Consider the following 20453-nt stretch of genomic DNA (forward strand, 5'->3'; position numbering starts at 1 on the left):
CGTTCCCGTCGACCCGCCAAGGAGTGTAAGACAATGGGCTACAGGGCAGCGACTACGCGTCCCGCATTGGACGCGGTGAGCGTCGAGCAAAGCAGCGTTCGGCGCGGCAACGAAATGTGCGCCTGAGCAAGAGACGCACGCCTTAGAAACAGCGCGTTTCTAAGGCAACACCGCATTCACTAGAGGCGCTTTTGTACCGCTTTGAAGCGTTGTACTCGTGGCTCAGTGGTAGCGTCTCCGTCCCACACTCCGGAGACCCTGGTTCGATTCCCACCCAGCCCGTCTTGCAAGAGTTGAGCCAAAGCCACTTCTCCTCTGTCGTGACGTCACGGTGTCACGTGATTTCATGGTCACCGCCGCGCCTGAGGAGCTGGGTTGAGCCCTCGTAATATGCTTCGCATAAAAATAACAATGATTTATACTTTTTACACAATGTTCGGACGCGTAGCTGGATGCTTGGTACAATAAAACATTAAGCGATAAAGGTTTTATAAGGTTCTGCAAAACAAACCAAGACGTTGTTTATGTGGCGTGCTCATTCGACTCGTGTGCCAGGCAGTCTAAATAGCAGACCGAACGATTCAGCACATTATGCCCCACCAAACAAGTGTGTTTGTAGCGGCACAGGAAGCCCGTACGCTGATGATACTGAGTTCCATGAGCTCCACAACGATCGAAGACGTGAGGTCCAGTGCGCCCGACCTGCTCCTCTGGCAGCAGATCTACCTGTTTCGCAATCGCTCCCTGACGGAGTCACTTGTTAGGAGAGCCGAGAAACAAGGGTTCGCCGCCATCGTCGTCACCATAGACGCGTCCATCCCTGGACAGGCTGCCGTCGCCGCCAAAAGCCAATTCTGTCTTCCAAATGACGTTACGTGAGTTTATATATACTTGCTGCCTTTCCCTCGCGCTGATAATTTTCAGTGGTGCGAAGTAAATGCGGGCAAGACGTGTTCCGACAATTGGTTTTCTTTAGCCAAGGAAAACACTTCTGCTCAGGGCAAGGAGTCCATGAATACGACTTGACAGGCGCGAGAACTGCAAAGACGGTGTACAAAAAATCTTGCATTGAAGATACATTTTTACGTAATGAACAGTCTCGCTCCCATAGCGACTATTGAGAAGAAATGTTGTTTAAGTGAAAACGGGCAAAGTGGAGTACGTTCGGACATATCCAGGCATTCGTCAACATAGTGTGGCCTTGAAATTATCTTTAGTTTTTTTTACAAATCATAAAATACGTCACACCGCCCACCAAACAATCGCGGAAGCATGTTTTGAAACATTGTATCGAGGATCATTTGTAGTCAATAACATATTTGGGCTAGCATCTTCTGCAACTCGAATCATAATATTTCCAGGACGTGTCCTAACTTATATTAGGAAGATGAGCAAAACGAGAATACGGTGAAAGCAGGTGCCAATGTTTAGACAGCTGGACTTGTCTTCTTCAAAGCGTCCTGAAGAAGACAAGTGCACTTGTCGAAACGTTGGCTACTGCATTCACCTTGTTCTCGTTTTGCTCATCGTCTTGAATTTCCTTCTCCCGCCTTCGCCCTGTTTTCCCTGGGTAACATACATTAGGCCAGTTAACTTGTCAATTGCTACTGATTACAAACTTCCTTGTGCTTTGTAGACAGCCAAGAATTAGAATTCTACCATCTCCATTAAGCTGTAGCTGCGTGAAAGAAGCTGATTCACTTAATCTATTTTCTCGACAAAATACATTTGTAGTAAAACAAACCAACAAGTCCTTACGGTCCGCGACTTCATGGTCCCATGCTTTGGCTCATACACTTGCTTTTCTTCTCACTCAACAGCCTTGCCAATCTCGAGGCTTCGCTTCCCGGTCACTCTTTCAGTTACGACGCAAGTAGTGAAGGATATCTTCCAAAATACCGCTCAGCCTCGGTTACATGGGATGACGTGCTGTGGTTGAGAAGCATCACAAGCCTCCCTAGAGTTGCCAAGGGCATCCTCACAGGTACGTGTACATGTAATGTTATAAATTAATATTTCTTGAGCTCTTTATCTCGAATTGCGATTGAGAAGTTCTGTCAAGGAGAAATCTAGTTATCTAGTGTCTGCTGGTGAATGTGAATATGACACCATCACGCCTCCCATATCTACCAAAGTACTCTTCGTAATGCAGGGCGGAGTGATAATACTAATTTCTTTTCCCCACGGTGATAAAGCTATACTCACTGCGTACCAAGAGCGGTTTACTCAAGGCGTGCGCAATAACGTGATCATGTTTCGATGCTGTGCTCTCATTGAATTTGCCTTGCGCTCAACCATAACATATTCTACGAAGTTATATAGCTATCGTTCTCACTAATATTACAACTATACGAGGGTAATATATGACGTAGCTAAAGGTTAACAACACTGTATATCTGAACTATGGAAGCGATTAACTATAGTAGGAATGAAGATATGAATACTTTTATTAATTACGTTAGGTATTATCTCTTGCGCTGTACCTTCTTGATATATTCTATTATGTTAACGTCAATGGCCAAGCCTCTTATTTGTACATGGCAAACAGCGGCATGTCTGAAAGATAAATATTAGGACCACTCCTTTTAGAGCGCAGTGCTTAGGGCGGCGTTCCGAGGTTGAGCGTCCGCGTATCTCGGTGTAACAGCAAGAACACGCTCATGCCAGAGATCGTGCATTCGTAGTCGTCTGCAAAACCCGATTCCGATGTACTTCATCATGCCAGAGTTCTCATACTGCCTCTGCGAAAGTGCTGATGACAATGGATCGTCGTAATCGGCGGACAGTTTTTAATCGTTATTAATGGCATTTATTCCGTTATTTCGGACTCTCCTTTCTTTCTTTATGTCAACGACATCAACACTTTCTATTGGAAATTCATACTGTTGATGATTGTCGCATCCTGCAATGTGACCATTTTTTTTATGAAAGGCGCAAAGATAATAACCTGACCTTAAGTCCTGCTAAGACCAAAGTTATAACTTTCAATCGCAAAACAGCAAGTATTTTCTTCTTCATTCCGTAGATTTTGTACCATTGTGCAAGGTTTATGAGATCAGTGATCTCGGTGTACCTTCTTTTTACACCTTTAGCTTACGCTTAACGAGTTGTAAAGTGGGTTATGCTTTCTCTAGGCTCTGCTTGCAGACTATCGATATATTTACCTTTTCTAACCCATTTCCGCAAGTTTCACGCAGCAATCTGTCTTCCTCAACTCGGAGACGCATGGGTCGTCTGGAATAGTATTTTTAGATCGGACCGTTACATTGTATATTGCCTTCAGAAAACTTTTATAGGCACATATTATTACTACTTTGCTAACACAGACGCTCAACTATCTCGAAGCAATGTTGAATAATTGTCATCGCCCTGAATTCGCAGCCGAAGTAATGGTGCTGTCCTTTTGCTTCTTTTTCTTTTCGAACACTTTCACAGTGCTCTCAGCTGGCCCGAACTCCTTTGGTGTTTCACGTTTTGTACCCTGCGCAAGATCATCAAGGAAATCCGCCGTGGTTTCTCAGTGGCTATCGCCAGGGCGGCCGCATTCCGATGGGGCGAAATGCGAAAACACCCCTGTACTTAGATTTAGGTGCACGTTATAGAACCCCAGGTGGTCGAAATTTTCGGAGTCCTCCTCCACGGCGTGCCTCATAATCAAAAAGTGGTTTTAGCACGTAAAACCCCATAACTTAATCATCAAGGAACATCCACCCTTTCAAGCTCCTGCCCTGTCCTCCCCACACTCAACCGTTCACACAGTACCGAGTTTTTATACGGCTTATTCTTACGATGGCGACAACTTTGATAACTGACTGTCGTTATTTTCTTGGTTCAACTGTCGTTCTCCTTCTTTTTCTGTTATATATACCTTGTGCTTTTATGAGTGTACACTCTGTTTTTCATGGTTCTTTTTATTCATTGTGCGTTTCTTTACTTATATTTCCCTGCTGTTTTTTATGGAGTAAGTGTACGGCAGCACTCAGACATTACTGTTTTCTGGGGAACGATATATGAATGATTGAATAAAGGATTAAGGGATTGATTATCGCTATCTTGAAGGGTGGACATAATTATTATCTGTCAAAGCCAGTTAGAAGAAATGTGTGCCTAGTCATGGCAGCATTAGAGAGGAAAGAAAAAGTGAGAGCGCCAGGAAATACGCAGCAAGATATTGTTAATTATCAGTACTCTGTACGCAGTAGGTGGTGTAAAAAAAACTTTGCGCTGTACAAGTGAGATGTACTAGAATAAGAAATACGGTAACAATGCCGGAGTTAAAAAAATGTCAAAGTGCTTTTCAAACTGCGTTTGGATCTTACACTGAAAACACGTTCTGGAAGCTCATTGAGCCTCATCGTTATAACGAACGTGAAGAACACGTGCTTCAACTACTGTTAGTTGTACTACTTATAATAATGATATTAGAATTTTATTACTATTACTACTATTATAATAATTTATTGATAATACAATAAAAACACAAATACAAGTTCGTGGACATGTAAGTTTATATGTCGAAGATACTCGACAAGAAAGCATTTCAAGTTTTAGACAGCCTAAGGTCCATTCCAGATATCACGCAATATTCAAATTATGCTTCTGTTGACAATCTTACAGTGCCAGATGAGTATATAGTCAGGCTCACAAAAGGTTACTGCTGAAATCGTCCTCCTTTTGTTGAAAATATTGTGCAAGAAGTACTCAATCCCAGCTTCTTCGAAAACTTCAAATGACCCTACGCCTGTTCATACTATTCAGTGCTCCGATTTTCGCACTGTTCCCATGGGAGTTTTCACTTCAAATGAGTGGGAGTAACGAAAAAATTCGAGTGCGGATGAAGTTTACGAGCATGCAGCTGAGAAGCCATCTGGCAGGTATTGGTATCGCACCGTCTTTACTGCAAGTTTTTCAAGTCTATGTTATTTTTGTGGTGCCTAAATAATGTCAAGTATATCCGGTCACACAATTTTAAGCATCATTCCTTTTATGAGGTTTCTGGTTGGTGGCTAAGGTGTTGTGGTCCAACTAAGTATGTACAATGTTCCACGACCTCGCAAATGCATGTGAAGCCGCTGCGTCATTGGCATCGCCAAGTGTTGTTATCCACACAATTACTTGCCGTGTCATTTACACTTTGTGTGTTGAGTGCGCAACACGACTGTTTGAAGTCCTGGTGGTGTTGCTACAGCAAATTAGTATGACAGCAGCTGTGGAAGGATCGACATTTGGGCAAGGTGGTACTGGTTGAACATCGTGGGGGCAGCACAAGACTAGGAATACAGAAGGCAGGAACATACAGGACAGCGCTGAACTCACAACTAACTTTATTGGAAGGCACAGAAAAACTTATGTACTACAACCCATAGCCACGTGCCTTCTCTTCGATGGCCTCACCATCAGTGTGCAGGCAAAAATGCAAAATCATGTAATCTAATGTTGCAGTAAGAGGCTGTTCAAAAATTCAAATTCACTCTCACACATATTTAACGATGGTACGCTTACAAACGCGATCCTATTTGCCTGATATAGTAGGCCTCAGTAATCTCTCTCGTAGTCTGATTTCTATGCGCAGACAGTATTGGGGTGTCTTCATAGATTAGACTACATCCATGCTCAGAGCAATCATCATCATCATCAGCCTGGTTACGCCCACTGCAGGGCAAAGGCCTCTCCCATACTTCTCCTACTAGCCCGGTCATGTACTAATTGTGGCCATGCCGTCCCTGCAAACTTCTTAATCTCATCCACGCACCTAACTTTCTGCCGCCCCCTGCTACGCTTCCCGTCCCTTGGAATCCAGTCCGTAACCCTTAATGACCATCGGTTATCTTCCCTCCTCATTACATGTCCTGCCCATACCCATTTCTTTTTTTTTTTGATTTCAACTAAGATGTCATTTTATTCCCTCACCCAATCTGCTATTTTCTTATCCTTAACGTTGCACCTATCATTCTTTCCATAGCTCGTTGCGTCGTCCTCAATTTGAGTAGAAACATTTCGTAAGCCTCCAGGTTTCTGCCCCGTAGGTGAGTACTTGTAAGACACAGGTATTATACACTTTTCTGTTGAGAAATAATGTCAACCTGCTGTTCATGATCTGAGAATGCCTGCCAAACGCACCCCAGCCCATTCTTATCCTTCTGATCATTTCCGTCTCATGATCCGGATCCGCCATCACTTACCGGCCCTTAGTAGATGTATTCCCTTACCACTTCCAGTGCCTCGCTACCTATTGTAAATTGCTGTTCTCTTCCTAGACTGTTAAACATTACTTTAGTTTTCTGCAAATAAATTTTTAGACCCACTCTTCCACTTTGCCTCTCCAGGTCAGTGAGCATGCATTGCAATTGGTCTCCTGATTTACTAAGCAAGGCAATATCATCAGCGAATCGCAAGTTACTAAGGTATTGCTAACTCCATTAACTTTTATCCCCAACTCTTCTCTATCCAGGTCTCTGAATACCTCCAGTAAACAGGCTGTGAATAGCATTGGAGAGATCGTATCTCCCTACCTGACGCCTTCCTTTGTTGGGATTTCGTTGCTTTCTTTATGGGGGGGCCACGGTGGCTGTAGAGCCGCTATAGATATCTTTCAGTATTTTTACATACGGCTCGTCTACACCCTGATTCCGCAATACCTCCTTGACTGCTGAGGTTTCTACAGAATCAAACGCTTTCTCGTAATAAATGAAAGCTATATATCAAGGTTGGTTATATTCAGCACATTTCTCTATCACCTGATTGATAGTGTGAATATGGTCTATGGTTGAGTAGCCTTTACGGAATCCTGCCTGTTCCTTTGCTTGACAGAAGTCTAAGGTGTTCGTCATTCTATTTGCGATTACTTTAGTAAATAGTTTGTAGGCAACGGACAGTAAGCTGATCAGTCTATAATTTTTCAAGTCTTTGGCGTCCCCTTTCTTATAGATTATGATTATGTTAGCGTTCTTCCAAGATTTCAGTACGCTCGAGGTCATGAGGCATTGCGTATACAGGGTGGCCAGTTTCTCTAGAACAATCTGCCCACCATCCTTCAACAAATCTGCTGTTATCTGATCCTCCCCAGCTACCTTCCCCCTTTGCATATCTCCCAAGGCTTTCTTTACTTCTTCCGGCGTTAGCTGTGGGATTTCGAATTCCTCTAGACTATTTTTTCTTCCATTATCGTCGTGGGTGCCACTGGTACTGTATAAATCTCTATAGAACTCCTCAGCCACTTGAACTATCTCATCCATATTAGTAACGATATCGCCGGCTTTGTCTCTTAACGCATACATCTGATTCTTGCCAATTCCTAGTTTCTTCTCCACTGTTTTTAGGCTTCCTCCGTTCCTGAGAGCATGTTCAATTCTATCCATATTATACTTCCTTATAGAGCAATGTCGTGTGACATTTGAGTAGGCGTTACCCATTAGCGAGCGCCTATTTACATACAATTTATTGTTCAGGCATCGACCTGTTTGACCGATATAGACGTGACCACAGGAAAATTGAAGCTCGTAAAAAACTCCCATTCTACAGGACACAGGCGGGGACATGTGCTTAACAGTGCAACCTTTACCAGCATGAGTGGAGACAGCCTGCGCCGACTTCCTATCAATCTCACCGCAAATTTTGATCATCTTGTTAGGGGCAGAAGAAAAAACCTTTAGATCAACCCTCCATGCTACATTTCTGACACTGTGTGATAGTTTATGTACGTATAGAACTACAACTAAGGCGCTATAACGTAAAACTATTCTAAACTTTTCTATTTCGATTCTGCAATCAGCTTGCCGTGATTGGGCAAAAACATTTTTTGGCACATCCCCACTGCGCCCGTCTGTCAAACGCGATAGATCCCCATCTAATTTGACGTGTCCACACTTATTGTGAGTGATTTGACCGAACTAAAGAAAAATAGATATTTCTGATTCGGCGCCTTCTTGAAAATTTCGACCAATAAAAAAAATGAAAATTCTTGAAAATTTTGACCAATAGCCTTCGGCTATTGGCCAAAATTTTCTCGGGCTCCAGCCACTTCACCTGGCTGTCACGCGACGTCACAAAACCGCAGGAACTCATCGCGTCAAAGTGACGCGTACGCGTTAAAGATGCATTAATATGCCGAATAAAACCGAATTTTCTTCTGACTAACCACAGGCTGCCCCGTTCCTAAAGGAATAAAAGATGGCTGCCGCCGAGCGCTCGAGCATTGGCTACTCGCATCTACCGGAGGGCATGGGTTTTCTTGCGTGTAATAAAACTTTTTGCGTGGCCGTGTAACGTTTTCGAGAACTTTCGGCACGTTTACGACATCGTTCGGCCAACTTTTCCTAAGTATCAGTTTTCGCGTCATTCTTAAGCCTCCGTTGCATGCCGCCGCGATTGTCCACGAGCCACCGCAAGCTAAGAACGGAAAAGCGGGCCAATAGCAGACGCCGGCACCCCCCTCTTCATCCGGTTATCGATTTTCAGTGCAGTGGCTCGGCCCCAGCGAATCCCTCTCCACTTGCACGTGCTCATTGCCTCTTATGACCCAATTAGATAAGAGAAGCCACTCAGTGTAGTCAATGTTATTCATTTTTCAAGCAAAAAAAAAGTGACCTCCTATGAACGAGGAGAGTGTTTGATTGGAGAGTTGAGACAACCCTGCGAGTGACCGCCCGATGCTTGCGTAGCCGGTACGGAAATTTGACGTCAGGATATTGGATTATAAGCATATTAGAATAGTTTTACATTATAGGGCCCCTATTTTTGTCGTCTTATCGGCAGGCTCTGGATCATTCATTATTGTGGGTGCTCCTAATTTTACACGCCTAACAAGCTTCTGTGCGGCCTTGCGCATAGCATCCTACCTACCGATTCTATTTTCCGCACTTTCCAAATCGTGTTTTCACCAAACACATGGGAGTTTCTTAAAACAACTGGAGCGTTTGAGAGCGCAGGTTTTCAGGAGGATGTTATCCGCATGGCTGTACAGAAGCTTTTTAAGCATTTGAAGGGCACATATGTGCTTCAACTGTTTTGAATTCACCGTCTGTTTCTCCCAGTTAACCGGCTGCTTAGTGACATTGGTTGCCACAACTGATTCAACGTCATTCATTCTCAGCTCTTGTTATTCGCATGGCTTATTTCTTTGTTGCAGCCCAAGCCGCCATTGATGCTCTTCGTCATGGTGCCGCAGGAGTTATAGTCTCCAACCACGGTGGGCGCGTTCTGGGTGGCACGCCAGCAGCGGTATGGTAATATTATGCGCAAGCCGTTGTGTTTTAGTGCTGTCAAAGCGAGATAAATGCCGTTGAGAGTTGCGGTGTTATATGACCCGTGAGGCAACAAATAAAATTAAGATATGATGAAATCCGGTTCCGCAAGACTGCCGTAAAAGGAGATTCGTTGAAATACATTCATGCTACAATGGACGTAAGCAGGAATATGATAGGTATACTAAAGCAATGAAAAGATTATTCATCTCCAGAATACGTCATATTATTGAAAAAGAGCAAACGTATATAGATCTATTCGTACATATGCATTTTGCTCATAGATGTGCCAAATATGAACCTAAATAAACACCGTAACCAACGACTTTTCGTCTGATTCAAGTCGAATGCTGATGGAAAATATTGGTTTGGTTCCGTTCTTGGTACTGAAACCTACTAACCTAATTGCAAGTGATGAAATGTAATTTACACTATGTTGTAAGAAAATGAGAGAAAGAAAGCAGAAAAAGCTTGTACGTTGAATCTCCTCAGCGACCTATCTGAATGATGTGTACGCATTTCGTTGTAATGACGTGGCGTTAAGTGGTCGTGCGGTGGCGCGTGTGATATAATTGCGAGATTGACCCCGAAATAATTGTGAAACGCAGAAACGTGGTCTGAACACCGAATTGTTAACTGAGAACTGCACGAGACGGCGTTGAAGGGGCGAGTGGAGGCAATGTTCACTTGTGTTATAAAGAGCCCACAGCCGATGTGGGCATAGGGTGAAATGACGAGGGAAATATAGGAAATGCTGAAAATGTATGCAGCTTTCTCTAGAACGTTTGTATAGGGCATCATCGGCGTGGCGTCGTTCCTCTTGTTTGCAGCGATAGGCAGCTTTTGCTGTACTGCCCCGCTCTGCGCAGCGTCGATAATTTGCTTCTGTCGTAATCTATATTCACGCGGATATTTTCCATTCCTGCCTTTCCGTTCTTCGTCAGTAAGTGGCTATGGTCGTCTTTGCGCTATAACGGTAAATGTGACAGCGCTGCGGCGACATGGACTGCTGCGGAAGGCGGCGCAACGTGAGCTGATGAGGCGAGCGAACTATACTACAGGTGGCGGCGCTAGATGCGATGATGATGTTCGGATCCAAAGCCACGGCTTCTCCATAGTGCTCCCCCGCAGGGGCGTCTGCGTCAGCAGGCGTTTGGTGTGTTGCGACACCACGTACCCGAGCACATGGGGGTTGGACCCTCCCGCGTGTAGCCGTGCGCGGCTTAGCCGTGTCTGGCGAAAAGGGGATCCTGGGGGTTGAGCCGATGCCGGGTGTTTGGACCTTTAAGGCCCCTCGGCAGAGGCAACACACCCCTTTGGCCTCTGCTTCACATAGACGGCACCCCCGGACTGACCCACCTGGGGGAAATCGGCAGTCGCCTTTTCCTGTCTCTCTCTTCGCACACCTTCGTCTTTCCCTCTCACTTTTAGTCTTTCCTGTCTTCTTTTTCTTCTGATAACTTCCAATATTCCTGGCGGCGAGGGTTAACCTGGTGTGCTATGACCTACCTTGGTTATAACATATGTGGTTATAGCGACGATGTACAGTTGGCATGGTAGGGTTTGCTTCACCGCATACCCTGCCATGTCCCCTTGTTGGGCTCGGTGGTGGGTGACTGGCATCGACGCTGAATACACAATACATTTCATAGGAACTTCCAACCCCTTCTGTACCGATCGTCCCTCTAAAAGGGGGCGCACCGCAGCTACGTTTCAGTTTTTTCTAAAAGGCACTCAGACTTTCCCTAAATTTCATGTTGTCCACAGTGACAAACCCGACAAGAAAGCAAGAACTATTTCACCATTCGTTGTCGCGAAGCATCTCGCAGAGACCATTGGAGGCGGCTATAAGATCACCAAGCTGGCCAGTGGGGACCTATTACTAGAACTAAAAGACAAAGCACAACACGACAAGTTAACAAACCTTGTACAACTTGGAGACATCCCTGTCAGTGTGACAGCACACCGAACCATGAATACAGCCAAAGGCGTAATCTCTGACATAGACTTGATGGACTTGACCGATGAAGAACTCCTGGAAGGATGGAAGGATGAAAACGTAATAAGTGTACAAAGAATAAAAATTAGACGTGACAACAAGGAACTGCCAACTAAGCACCTGATTATTACCTTTGGCTCTAGCACACTACCAGAGACATTAGAAACTGGATATACCAAACTCAGAGTGCGACCATACATCCCAAACCCTCGACGATGTTTTAAATGCCAGAGGTTTGGTCATGCTTCTCAGAGCTGCCGAGGGCGGCTAACATGTGCGAAATGCGGCGCCAATGATCACTCTGCAGATGACTGTAAGGCTCAGCCCCGTTGTAGTAATTGTAATGGTGGCCACCCTGCATATTCTCGATCATGCGCAGTCTGGAAAAAAGAAAAAGAAATAATTACGATAAAGGTAAAAGAAAACATAACTTTCAGAGAAGCAAGACAGCGCATATCACCAACATTTGCACAGAACACATCTTTCGCCGAAGTGGTACGTCGGGGGGCAGTACCACAACGGCACTTGGCGGACGCCAGCGCCACGCATAGCGAGCGTGCGGCAACGCCACCCGCCCCCACGGTGGGAGCAGCGAAGGCTGCCCTACCTCTCCCGAAATTGTCCACAGTGGAGGCCTCTGCTGGTGCTGGCACCAGTCAGCCCAGCTCCGAGGTCAAGACAAGCCCACCAACCACCAGGACGGTGGGCTCCAAGGCCTTGTCTTTAGAGACAAGGCCTTCGCGGAAAACTCACCGCTCGCAAGAGCGCGTGTCCAGTGCCTCTCAAGAGGCTATGGACACAACACCCAGTCAGAAGGCGCAGTTGACGCCTAAGGAGCGGCGCGACTTTGTCGACCGCTCCAGGAAAGACAAAACTCCAATTACAGGGCCTCAAAAGGGCGCTGTAAGCTAAATCAAATCCATTCTCCTTGACACATAGCACAACATTTATGTTAATATGGATACACTAATTATTCAGTGGAATATCAGAGGCCTGCTTTGCAACCTCGACGATGTCCAAGAAATCCTTAAAGAACAAACTCCAAAAGCGCTGTGTGTCCAGGAGACTCACTTGAAATCTAATCATAAAAACTTCCTACGTCAGTATGTTATTTTTCGGAAGGATCGCGATGATTCCCTCGCATCATCCGGCGGCGTAGCCATCATAGCGTACAAATCTATAGCCTGTCAACACCTACGGCTACGAACAACCCTTGAGGCAGTGGCCGTTCGTGCTGTACTTTTAAATAAACTGATAACCATTTGCTCTTTATACATACCACCGCATTTTCAGCTTCACAAACAAGAATTCCAAACATTAATAGATCAGTTACCCGAACCATATCTTGTACTTGGAGATTTAAATGCACACAGCAACCTATGGGGCGACTCGCGCTGCGACGCGAGAGGTCGCCTGATTGAACAATTCCTTTTTTCTTCAGGGGCATGTCTTTTGAATGGGAAGGAGCCCACGTATTACAACCTGACAAACAAAACATACTCCTCAATAGATCTTAGGATTGCATCTCCAACTCTTCTACCCCACTTTAAATGGAAAGTTATTAAAAACCCTTACGGGAGTGACCATTTCCCTGTGGTTCTAAGCGCACCAATGTCTAATGAATGCCTTCCACAACTACCTCGATGGAGAACTGACTCAGCTGACTGGGAAAAGTTCAAAAATTTTGCTACTTTATCCTGGGACGACATGTTTGCTTTAAGCATAGACGCTGCGGTTGAATATTTCACGGTTTTTCTCGTTGACATCTCCTCCAAATGTATCCCTGTAACAAGTGGATTGTCCACAAAACGCCGTCTTCCGTGGTGGAACGATGAGTGTCGAAAAGCGCGAAAGAAGCAAAACAAGGCATGGGCTTTACTTCGGGATTCTCCGACAGCAGAAAATCTAGTTAATTTCAAGCAGGTCAAATCCCAGGGTCGGAGAACGCGGCGACAAGCTAGAAGAGAGAGTTGGAGAAAGTATATATCGGGAATTAACTCATACACTGATGAAACAAAGGTTTGGAATAGAGTGAATAGAATAAACGGTCGACAGCCTTACTCGTTACCTTTGGTGAATACTCAAGGCGACAGCATGGAAGACCAGGCAAACTTCCTTGGTGCACATTTCGAACAGATATCCAGCTCGTCGCACTATTCTGAAACATTCCAAAGGTACAAAAAGCAAATAGAAGGAAAACCACTAGACCGGAAAAGCACAAAATGCGCGGCATACAATAGACCTTTTTTCATGGCAGAGCTTCAGGCAGCCCTAAACAGCTGCAACAAATCTGCCCCCGGTTCTGACCGCATCTTATATGAAATGCTAAAACATCTGCCGCCTGAAACACAAAAAACGCTTCTTTGTCTTTACAATTCTATATGGTCGTCCGGCCACATTCCCTCTGCTTGGAAAGAGGCCATCATAATTCCTATATTGAAATCGGGTAAGGACCCTTCTTTGGCAAATAGTTATAGGCCTATAGCATTGACGAGCTGCTTATGCAAAGTTTTTGAGAAGATGGTAAACAGTCGCCTGGTACATTATCTAGAAATTAACAAGAAATTAGATCCATATCAATGTGGCTTTAGAGAAGGCAGATCGACGACAGATCAGCTTGTACGCATGGAAATGTACATCAGGGAAGCATTTGTCCACAAACAGCTAGTGATATCAGTGTTTCTTGACATGGAGAAGGCATATGATACTACGTGGCGCTTCGGGATCCTTCGGGATCTTTCTGCAATGGGCATTCGCGGCAACCTGCTAAGAATAATTGAAAGCTATCTCTCTGACAGGACATTTCGAGTTAGAGTTGGCAACGTACAGTCTCGACCATTTTTGCAGGAGACAGGTGTACCGCAGGGTGGAGTACTGAGCTGTACGTTATTTATTGTTAAAATGAACTCCCTCCACACCGTATTGCCTCGCACACTCTTCTACTCCGTCTATGTGGACGATGTACAAATAGGGTTCAGGTCATGCAATGCTAGCATTTGCGAGAGGCAGCTACAACTTGGCTTGAATAGACTCTCAAGGTGGGCGGACGAGAATGGTTTTAAGTTGAACCCCCAAAAAAGCACATGTGTCTTATTTTCAAACAGGAGAGGTGTACTACCACAACCAGACATTAACCTTAATGGAGAAAGACTAACTGTTAGTCATGAACACAAATTCTTAGGTATTATCCTGGACACAAAGCTTAACTTCATTCCCCACTTAAAATATCTTAAAGAAAAATGCCTGAAGACCATGAACCTCCTCAAGCTGCTCTCTCGAACAACTTGGGGCAGTGACAGGAAGTGTCACCTTAGCCTGTACAAGAGTCTCGTACAATCACACCTCGACTACGGAGCTGTGGTGTACCACTCCGCAACTGAGAGTGCGCTAAAGATTCTCGACCCAGTCCACAACCTCGGTATACGACTGGCAACAGGCGCCTTCAGAACGAGCCCTGTTGAAAGTCTCTACGTTGAGTCCAACGAATGGTCCTTACATCTGCGAAGAATATTCTTAAGTTTACCATAATATTCTAAGGTAAAATCAGACACCGAACATCCATGCCATTCCATCGTTAGCGACCTGCGCGCTGCCAGACTTTACAGTAATCGCCCACGTATTCGAACCCCTTTGAGCCTACGCTTGGAAGCAATGGTAGACGAAACAGACATCCATCTCCCAGAAAATATCCTGCCTCCCACTCGCCTTCCACCGCCTTGGGAATGGCAGACCATGGAGTGCGATATCTCGTTTGTCGAAATAACAAAACATGCACCTGAGGCACACATACGATCACACTTCCTCGAACTCCAAGCGAAGTACTGCTGTGCCGAATATTATACAGATGCTTCCAGGTCATCTGCTGGTGTTGCGTATGGAGCTCTTGGGCCATTTTTTTCCACCTCGGATTCTCTAAATCCTAACACAAGTATTTTCACGGCTGAGGCGTACGCGATACTCTCAGCTGTAAAACATAGCAAACAAAGTAATCTCAATAAGGCCATCATTTTCACAGATTCATTAAGCGTAGTAAGAGCCTTAATGAGTTTACGAAAACATAAGAACCCTGTTTTTAATGAACTATACACACAACTATGCCTAGCATTAATGTACAACCAGAACATCATCCTATGTTGGGTACCTGGCCATAGGGGCATAAAAGGCAATGTAGCTGCTGACGAAAGTGCAGCGTCAGTCACCTTTAATGAAACGGATATGAATAAACCTATACCAGCAAAAGAACTTAAGCCCTTCTTACGCAACAAACTGAGGAAGTACTGGCAGGACCAATGGGATAATGCAGTATTGAATAAGCTACACGTTATTAAGCCAAAATTAGGGAACTGGATAACTGAAAGAACCACAAGACATAAGGAAGTGCTTCTGTGTAGATTAAGAATAGGACATACGTACGCCACTCACTCCTACCTTTTGACGGGAAGCGAACCTCCGACATGTAGCAAATGTGGCAACAGGCTTACAGTTATTCATGTTCTTATCCAATGCACTGAAATAGAGTCAGAGAGAAAAAAGCACTTTCCCTCTGCTTATATCCAACACATACCGTTACATCCAGCATTTTTTCTTAGCAATGAACCCCTTTTTACTTTTCAATCACTATTCAACTTTTTATTTGAAACTGACACCCTAAATGTGATTTGGCCAGGCTACTTGTAGCGCGGCCTCCACCTGGAGGTCGTAGCTGCAATGAAAACATTCTCTAGAGCACCTGCCTCCCAGTCCTTGATTTCAAGGCTTTGCTGAGGCACTAGTGCTACAGATTACATAATTTACTGACCATCCCCATCTTGTGAAACATCTGTTGTCATCGCAGAAACGATCGATCACAGTCATTTTTATACTATGTATATACTTGTATTTTACGCACTTTAGAGTAAATAAATTTTAGGCCCTTTTACAGCCACATCGCACCACATGCATATACTCCGCTTTTTAGCGAATATTTTAGGCCACTATACAGCCGTGTTTCATTACTCCCCGCAATTAACACCCATATATCATTCAGAAGTACAGACCATCGACTTGGCGCTCTTTCGTCACATCTGGCCCTTGCGCCAAAAAACCCTACTAATCAATCAATCAATCTCCATAGTGCTAGTGCGTGCCCGACTGTACACGTCACGTGGTCACAGAGATCGTCTTCCTATACCAAAGCTAGCTGGCTTTATCGTAAGAGTGATCATCATACGCGAAGGAGGGACGGACGGACAGTTTTTTATTGGGTAACCATAGAAATGCTTACTCATATAAAAGGAGCAGAGACCGAGAGAAACAAAAGGTTTTGGAAATTAACCGTACTTGGGCACGGTAGCGCAATAATTGAATGAATCTGCGGCTTTTCTTAATGAATCATGTTGCGGTGATTTTCACGATACAACTCTGACATGGTGCTTCTCGTGAGTGGGGTGTGAGCATTGTCAAGTTAAAATAGTCAACGTTAGGTGACTGGTGGACCATTGCGGTTACAGAATGGGTGCCAAGAGAAAGAAAACGCAGTCGAGGATGCCAGAAGACTAGGTGGAGTGATGAAATTGATAAATTCGAAGGCGCTAGCTGGAATCGGTTGGCGCAGGACATGGGTAATTGGGGATCGCGCGGAGAGGCCTTCGTCTTGCAGTGGACATAAAATAGGGTGATTATGATGATTATGACGATGACGATGATGATGTGAATGTTGTATTTGTTTTGAATATTGTCCTCAAAAAGTGAATGAAACCACTATTGTTTCCCAGACACTCTGGAGTTTAAGCACCCAAAGGCTCATACGCGTCTTTCTATCTCTTTAGCAAAAGATGATTCATGCTAGAGGTAACTCTAGTGCCTAGTTTATTACGCCTTCCTCAGACAGTTCTCTATGTCTGTGTTTCCCCCTATACGGCCGGCTTGCATTCTGAACCACTTTAATTGTGTTATCACACGTTCCTACAAGCGACGTTAGAATTATCTCCTGCTGAAGCAATATACATTAGTCTATCAAACTGTGAATTAATTCACATATATTTCATATATATTTGTTTTTCTGATATTTTTTTATCAACGGGAAAAACAACACTCGTTTTGTAATACATGGAACTTAGTGCGCATGTCTTTATACTAGGAATTCATGCAAAAGTACAAAGTGATCCCCACAAGAAAAGAGCGACAGTTCTCAACAGTTAACGCTCATTGCAGATCGAAGCCCTACCCGAGGTCGTGGCAGCGGTTGGTGACCGCCTCGAAGTCTATGTGGACGGCGGAGTTAGATCTGGCACTGACGTGGCTAAGGCACTTAGTCTTGGAGCACGTGCGGTTTTCGTCGGCCGCCCAGTTCTTTGGGGACTAGCCTACAACGTATGTTTTCAACACTGAATGTTCCTAATACTGAATTGCTCTTAAAAGCTGTAAATCTTAGTGATTCTCAAAGGGAAAAAAAATTGGGTAGGCTGTATCAGGGACGCAGCCGCAGTGGGGTAGATCAAACGCTCATTGGTCCTCTAAGACTAAATGGTAAGCAAACAGCGTTATAAACGATACTTCACAGAGCACCATCCTACGTCTTCTTGCTTTTCCCGGCTTTAGCAGTGCCCGCTTCAGCGCCGTTTGTTTTCCTTGTCTTCTGCTTGCTTAAGAAGACTTAGGGGCTTATTTATACAAACTTGCATTTGTTCGCGCATTAGAACGCCTACACGTTTAACATATGCTGCAGTTAGTGGGGATCATAGGGTGCAATTTTGCAATCCTGCTCACATCCGCATTCATAGTGGGACCATTTGTTTTCGAGCAGGTGTTTGGGCAGTGGGGTACAGAAATGGCCCCTCTACTGCTTGCGCCTTGCACTGCTTCACACCACTGAAGCCCGCCGCATTCTTGGATGGTTGCGGCTTGTGTGCTTGTGTCAAGCTTTGACCCTCGCGTTCGTTATGCAGGCGAAAACGCTGCACCGTGGCTAAAGTGATTGGGGATCCCTTTGTTTAGTCGTCCGAATATCTTCAATAAAATTTCAGACCGTATGTGCCGAACGCGGGGACACCATGACCGAGATAACCGAGAAAATATAAAATTTCTGCAAAACATTTCAAACTTCTAGGCCTCATAGCTCCTGATTTTCGCAGGTCAGAGCTTGGTGGAATATTCTTGCTGTGGCTAAGTCCCCTCTTTTAAATACAATCGCACCTGCTCGGATTGGCAGCTCAACTGCCAAGCTGTGCCTCTTTCATCTGCGAACGAATGGCTAAATATATCTCCGATTCCGTCATGCTTGGCATGACGACGGTGTCATCTGTACACGCCACAGATGCGTAACACCAAAGCACGCCAAAGTAGCACCAAAGCACACCAAAGTAAGGCGGGCACGAAGTAAAGTTCCAAAGATATTGGAGATTAAGCTGTAACATGGCTTTCGTTACAAGATGATTTCGGATGCAACCGCGTACAATGATGGGAGGCACTACATGGCAAAAAAATCCTTGATGGCAGCATGTTTCATTGTATTTCAAAAAAAGTATTTGGCAGCTCTGGTTGTTACTTGAGCTTGGGTCATTTTACTGTCATGTGAGCGTCTCTGAGTTCTTATCTCGCACCTCCTAGCCATATGTGTTTTTCTAGTATGTGTAGGATTTACTATGAATGCAGCACTGTGGCTAATCGTTTTATTAAAACGCCCATCTTCATACACAGGGCAAAAGGGGGGTCAACAAGGTACTCAGTATATTGCAAGACGAGTTCGTGCACACAATACAACTACTAGGTAAGTCTTTAGTCTGTCAACTTTGTCATATTCTCTTTTAGCATAGTTACATAGGAGTGGTTATATTACTTTTTAGCAATATCTACTGCATTTCTGTGTAACATTCAATAAGTTCACACGCACTCACTTGGTTGTTACTTGAGCTTGGGTCATTTTACTGTCATGTGAGCGTCTCTGAGTTCTTATCTCGCACCTCCTAGCCATATGTGTTTTTCTCGTATGTGTAGGATTTACTATGAATGCAGCACTGTGGCTAATCGTTTTATTAAAACGCCCATCTTCATACACAGGGCAAAAGGGGGGTCAACAAGGTACTCAGTATATTGCAAGACGAGTTCGTGCACACAATACAACTACTAGGTAAGTCTTTAGTCTGTCAACTTTGTCATATTCTCTTTTAGCATAGTTACATAGGAGTGGTTATATTACTTTTTAGCAATATCTACTGCATTTCTGTGTAACATTCAATAAGTTCACACGCACTCACTTTTCCAATAACCTTTTATGTGGGGTCCCCCCCCCCTATGTTAGGGCCCAAATAGTATCCTGACCTAAGATGACTGCAAGAGTCTAATGAAATTAAAGTCGTTTCAATTAAAATTGTTCTTCTGGAATTAAGTTTATATCAATAAATTCATCCGTCTCTTATAAGCGTGAATTTCTTCCAACCTATTAGAAGTAGGTACATCAATATAGAAACAACTGCCATTATTATTGCAAAACAACTGCCAGGTCAGATAAGGCAATACATATTTTTCTCGTATTTTATTACTGCCAATCATCTTTCTAGAAAAAGTATTCAATGAAACAAACATAGCCGAAAGTGCGTTTTCTAATAACGAATATATAATATACTGAGCACACACTATGGTTTGCCTAGTAAAGGTGGCACAGAATTAGAGTCATGCGGATGGCATGAAACAAAGTCGCTTGAGTACTTATGAATTTGGAAGACACCCAAAGTAAAATTTCCCTTTAGTTGTCAAATTACTTAAGCAAAATCTATTACAAATTGCACATTACCATAATTGGCAATGACAACGCCGCCATTCTGAATTGCCAAGGTCATTCAATATTCGACAATGACAATATCACTTTATTCATGGGCGGTATATCATATATTCTTTTCACCTGATTTCCTAAAATCATGCTACACCCCAATTTTGGTTTATTAGGAAAGAAATTCAGATACAAAAATTGTCTTGAATGGCAGTTGCTTGGAAAAAGTACGAGAAAGGAAATTCAAAATTGTTTTGTTCACACCTGAAATACAGGACGCTCCATAATTTCTGTCACAAATTTCGATTGATAAATATGCATTCTATTCTTTACCATTTTAAGCGCATCAAACACTGCGGTTTTTGTACATATCAAATTTGAAACAAAAGTGAGCTCTAAAAGGCTTCGCATAACATCAGTTGGCACGATGTGCAGGACTTGGCCCCTTCTTGTATATGACTCAGTC

General features: G+C 44.1%; 1 protein-coding gene across 4 annotated transcripts in view; it reads left to right on the forward strand.

Annotated features, from left to right (window-relative positions):
• Positions 1-20453, forward strand: part of LOC135921181 (2-Hydroxyacid oxidase 1-like) — a 94527-nt gene that overhangs the window by 72154 nt on the left and 1920 nt on the right. For all 4 annotated transcript variants that reach the window (XM_070523627.1, XM_070523626.1, XM_065455499.2 and 1 more), the window contains 6 exons: positions 620-875; positions 1821-1984; positions 9128-9219; positions 17434-17592; positions 18919-18988; positions 19279-19348. In XM_070523627.1, coding sequence (XP_070379728.1) covers positions 620-875; positions 1821-1984; positions 9128-9219; positions 17434-17592; positions 18919-18988; positions 19279-19348 — 811 coding nt within the window. The remainder of the gene's footprint in view (positions 1-619; positions 876-1820; positions 1985-9127; positions 9220-17433; positions 17593-18918; positions 18989-19278; positions 19349-20453) is intronic.

Source organism: Dermacentor albipictus, chromosome 8 (genome assembly GCF_038994185.2).
Source record: "Dermacentor albipictus isolate Rhodes 1998 colony chromosome 8, USDA_Dalb.pri_finalv2, whole genome shotgun sequence".
NCBI lineage: Eukaryota > Metazoa > Arthropoda > Arachnida > Ixodida > Ixodidae > Dermacentor > Dermacentor albipictus.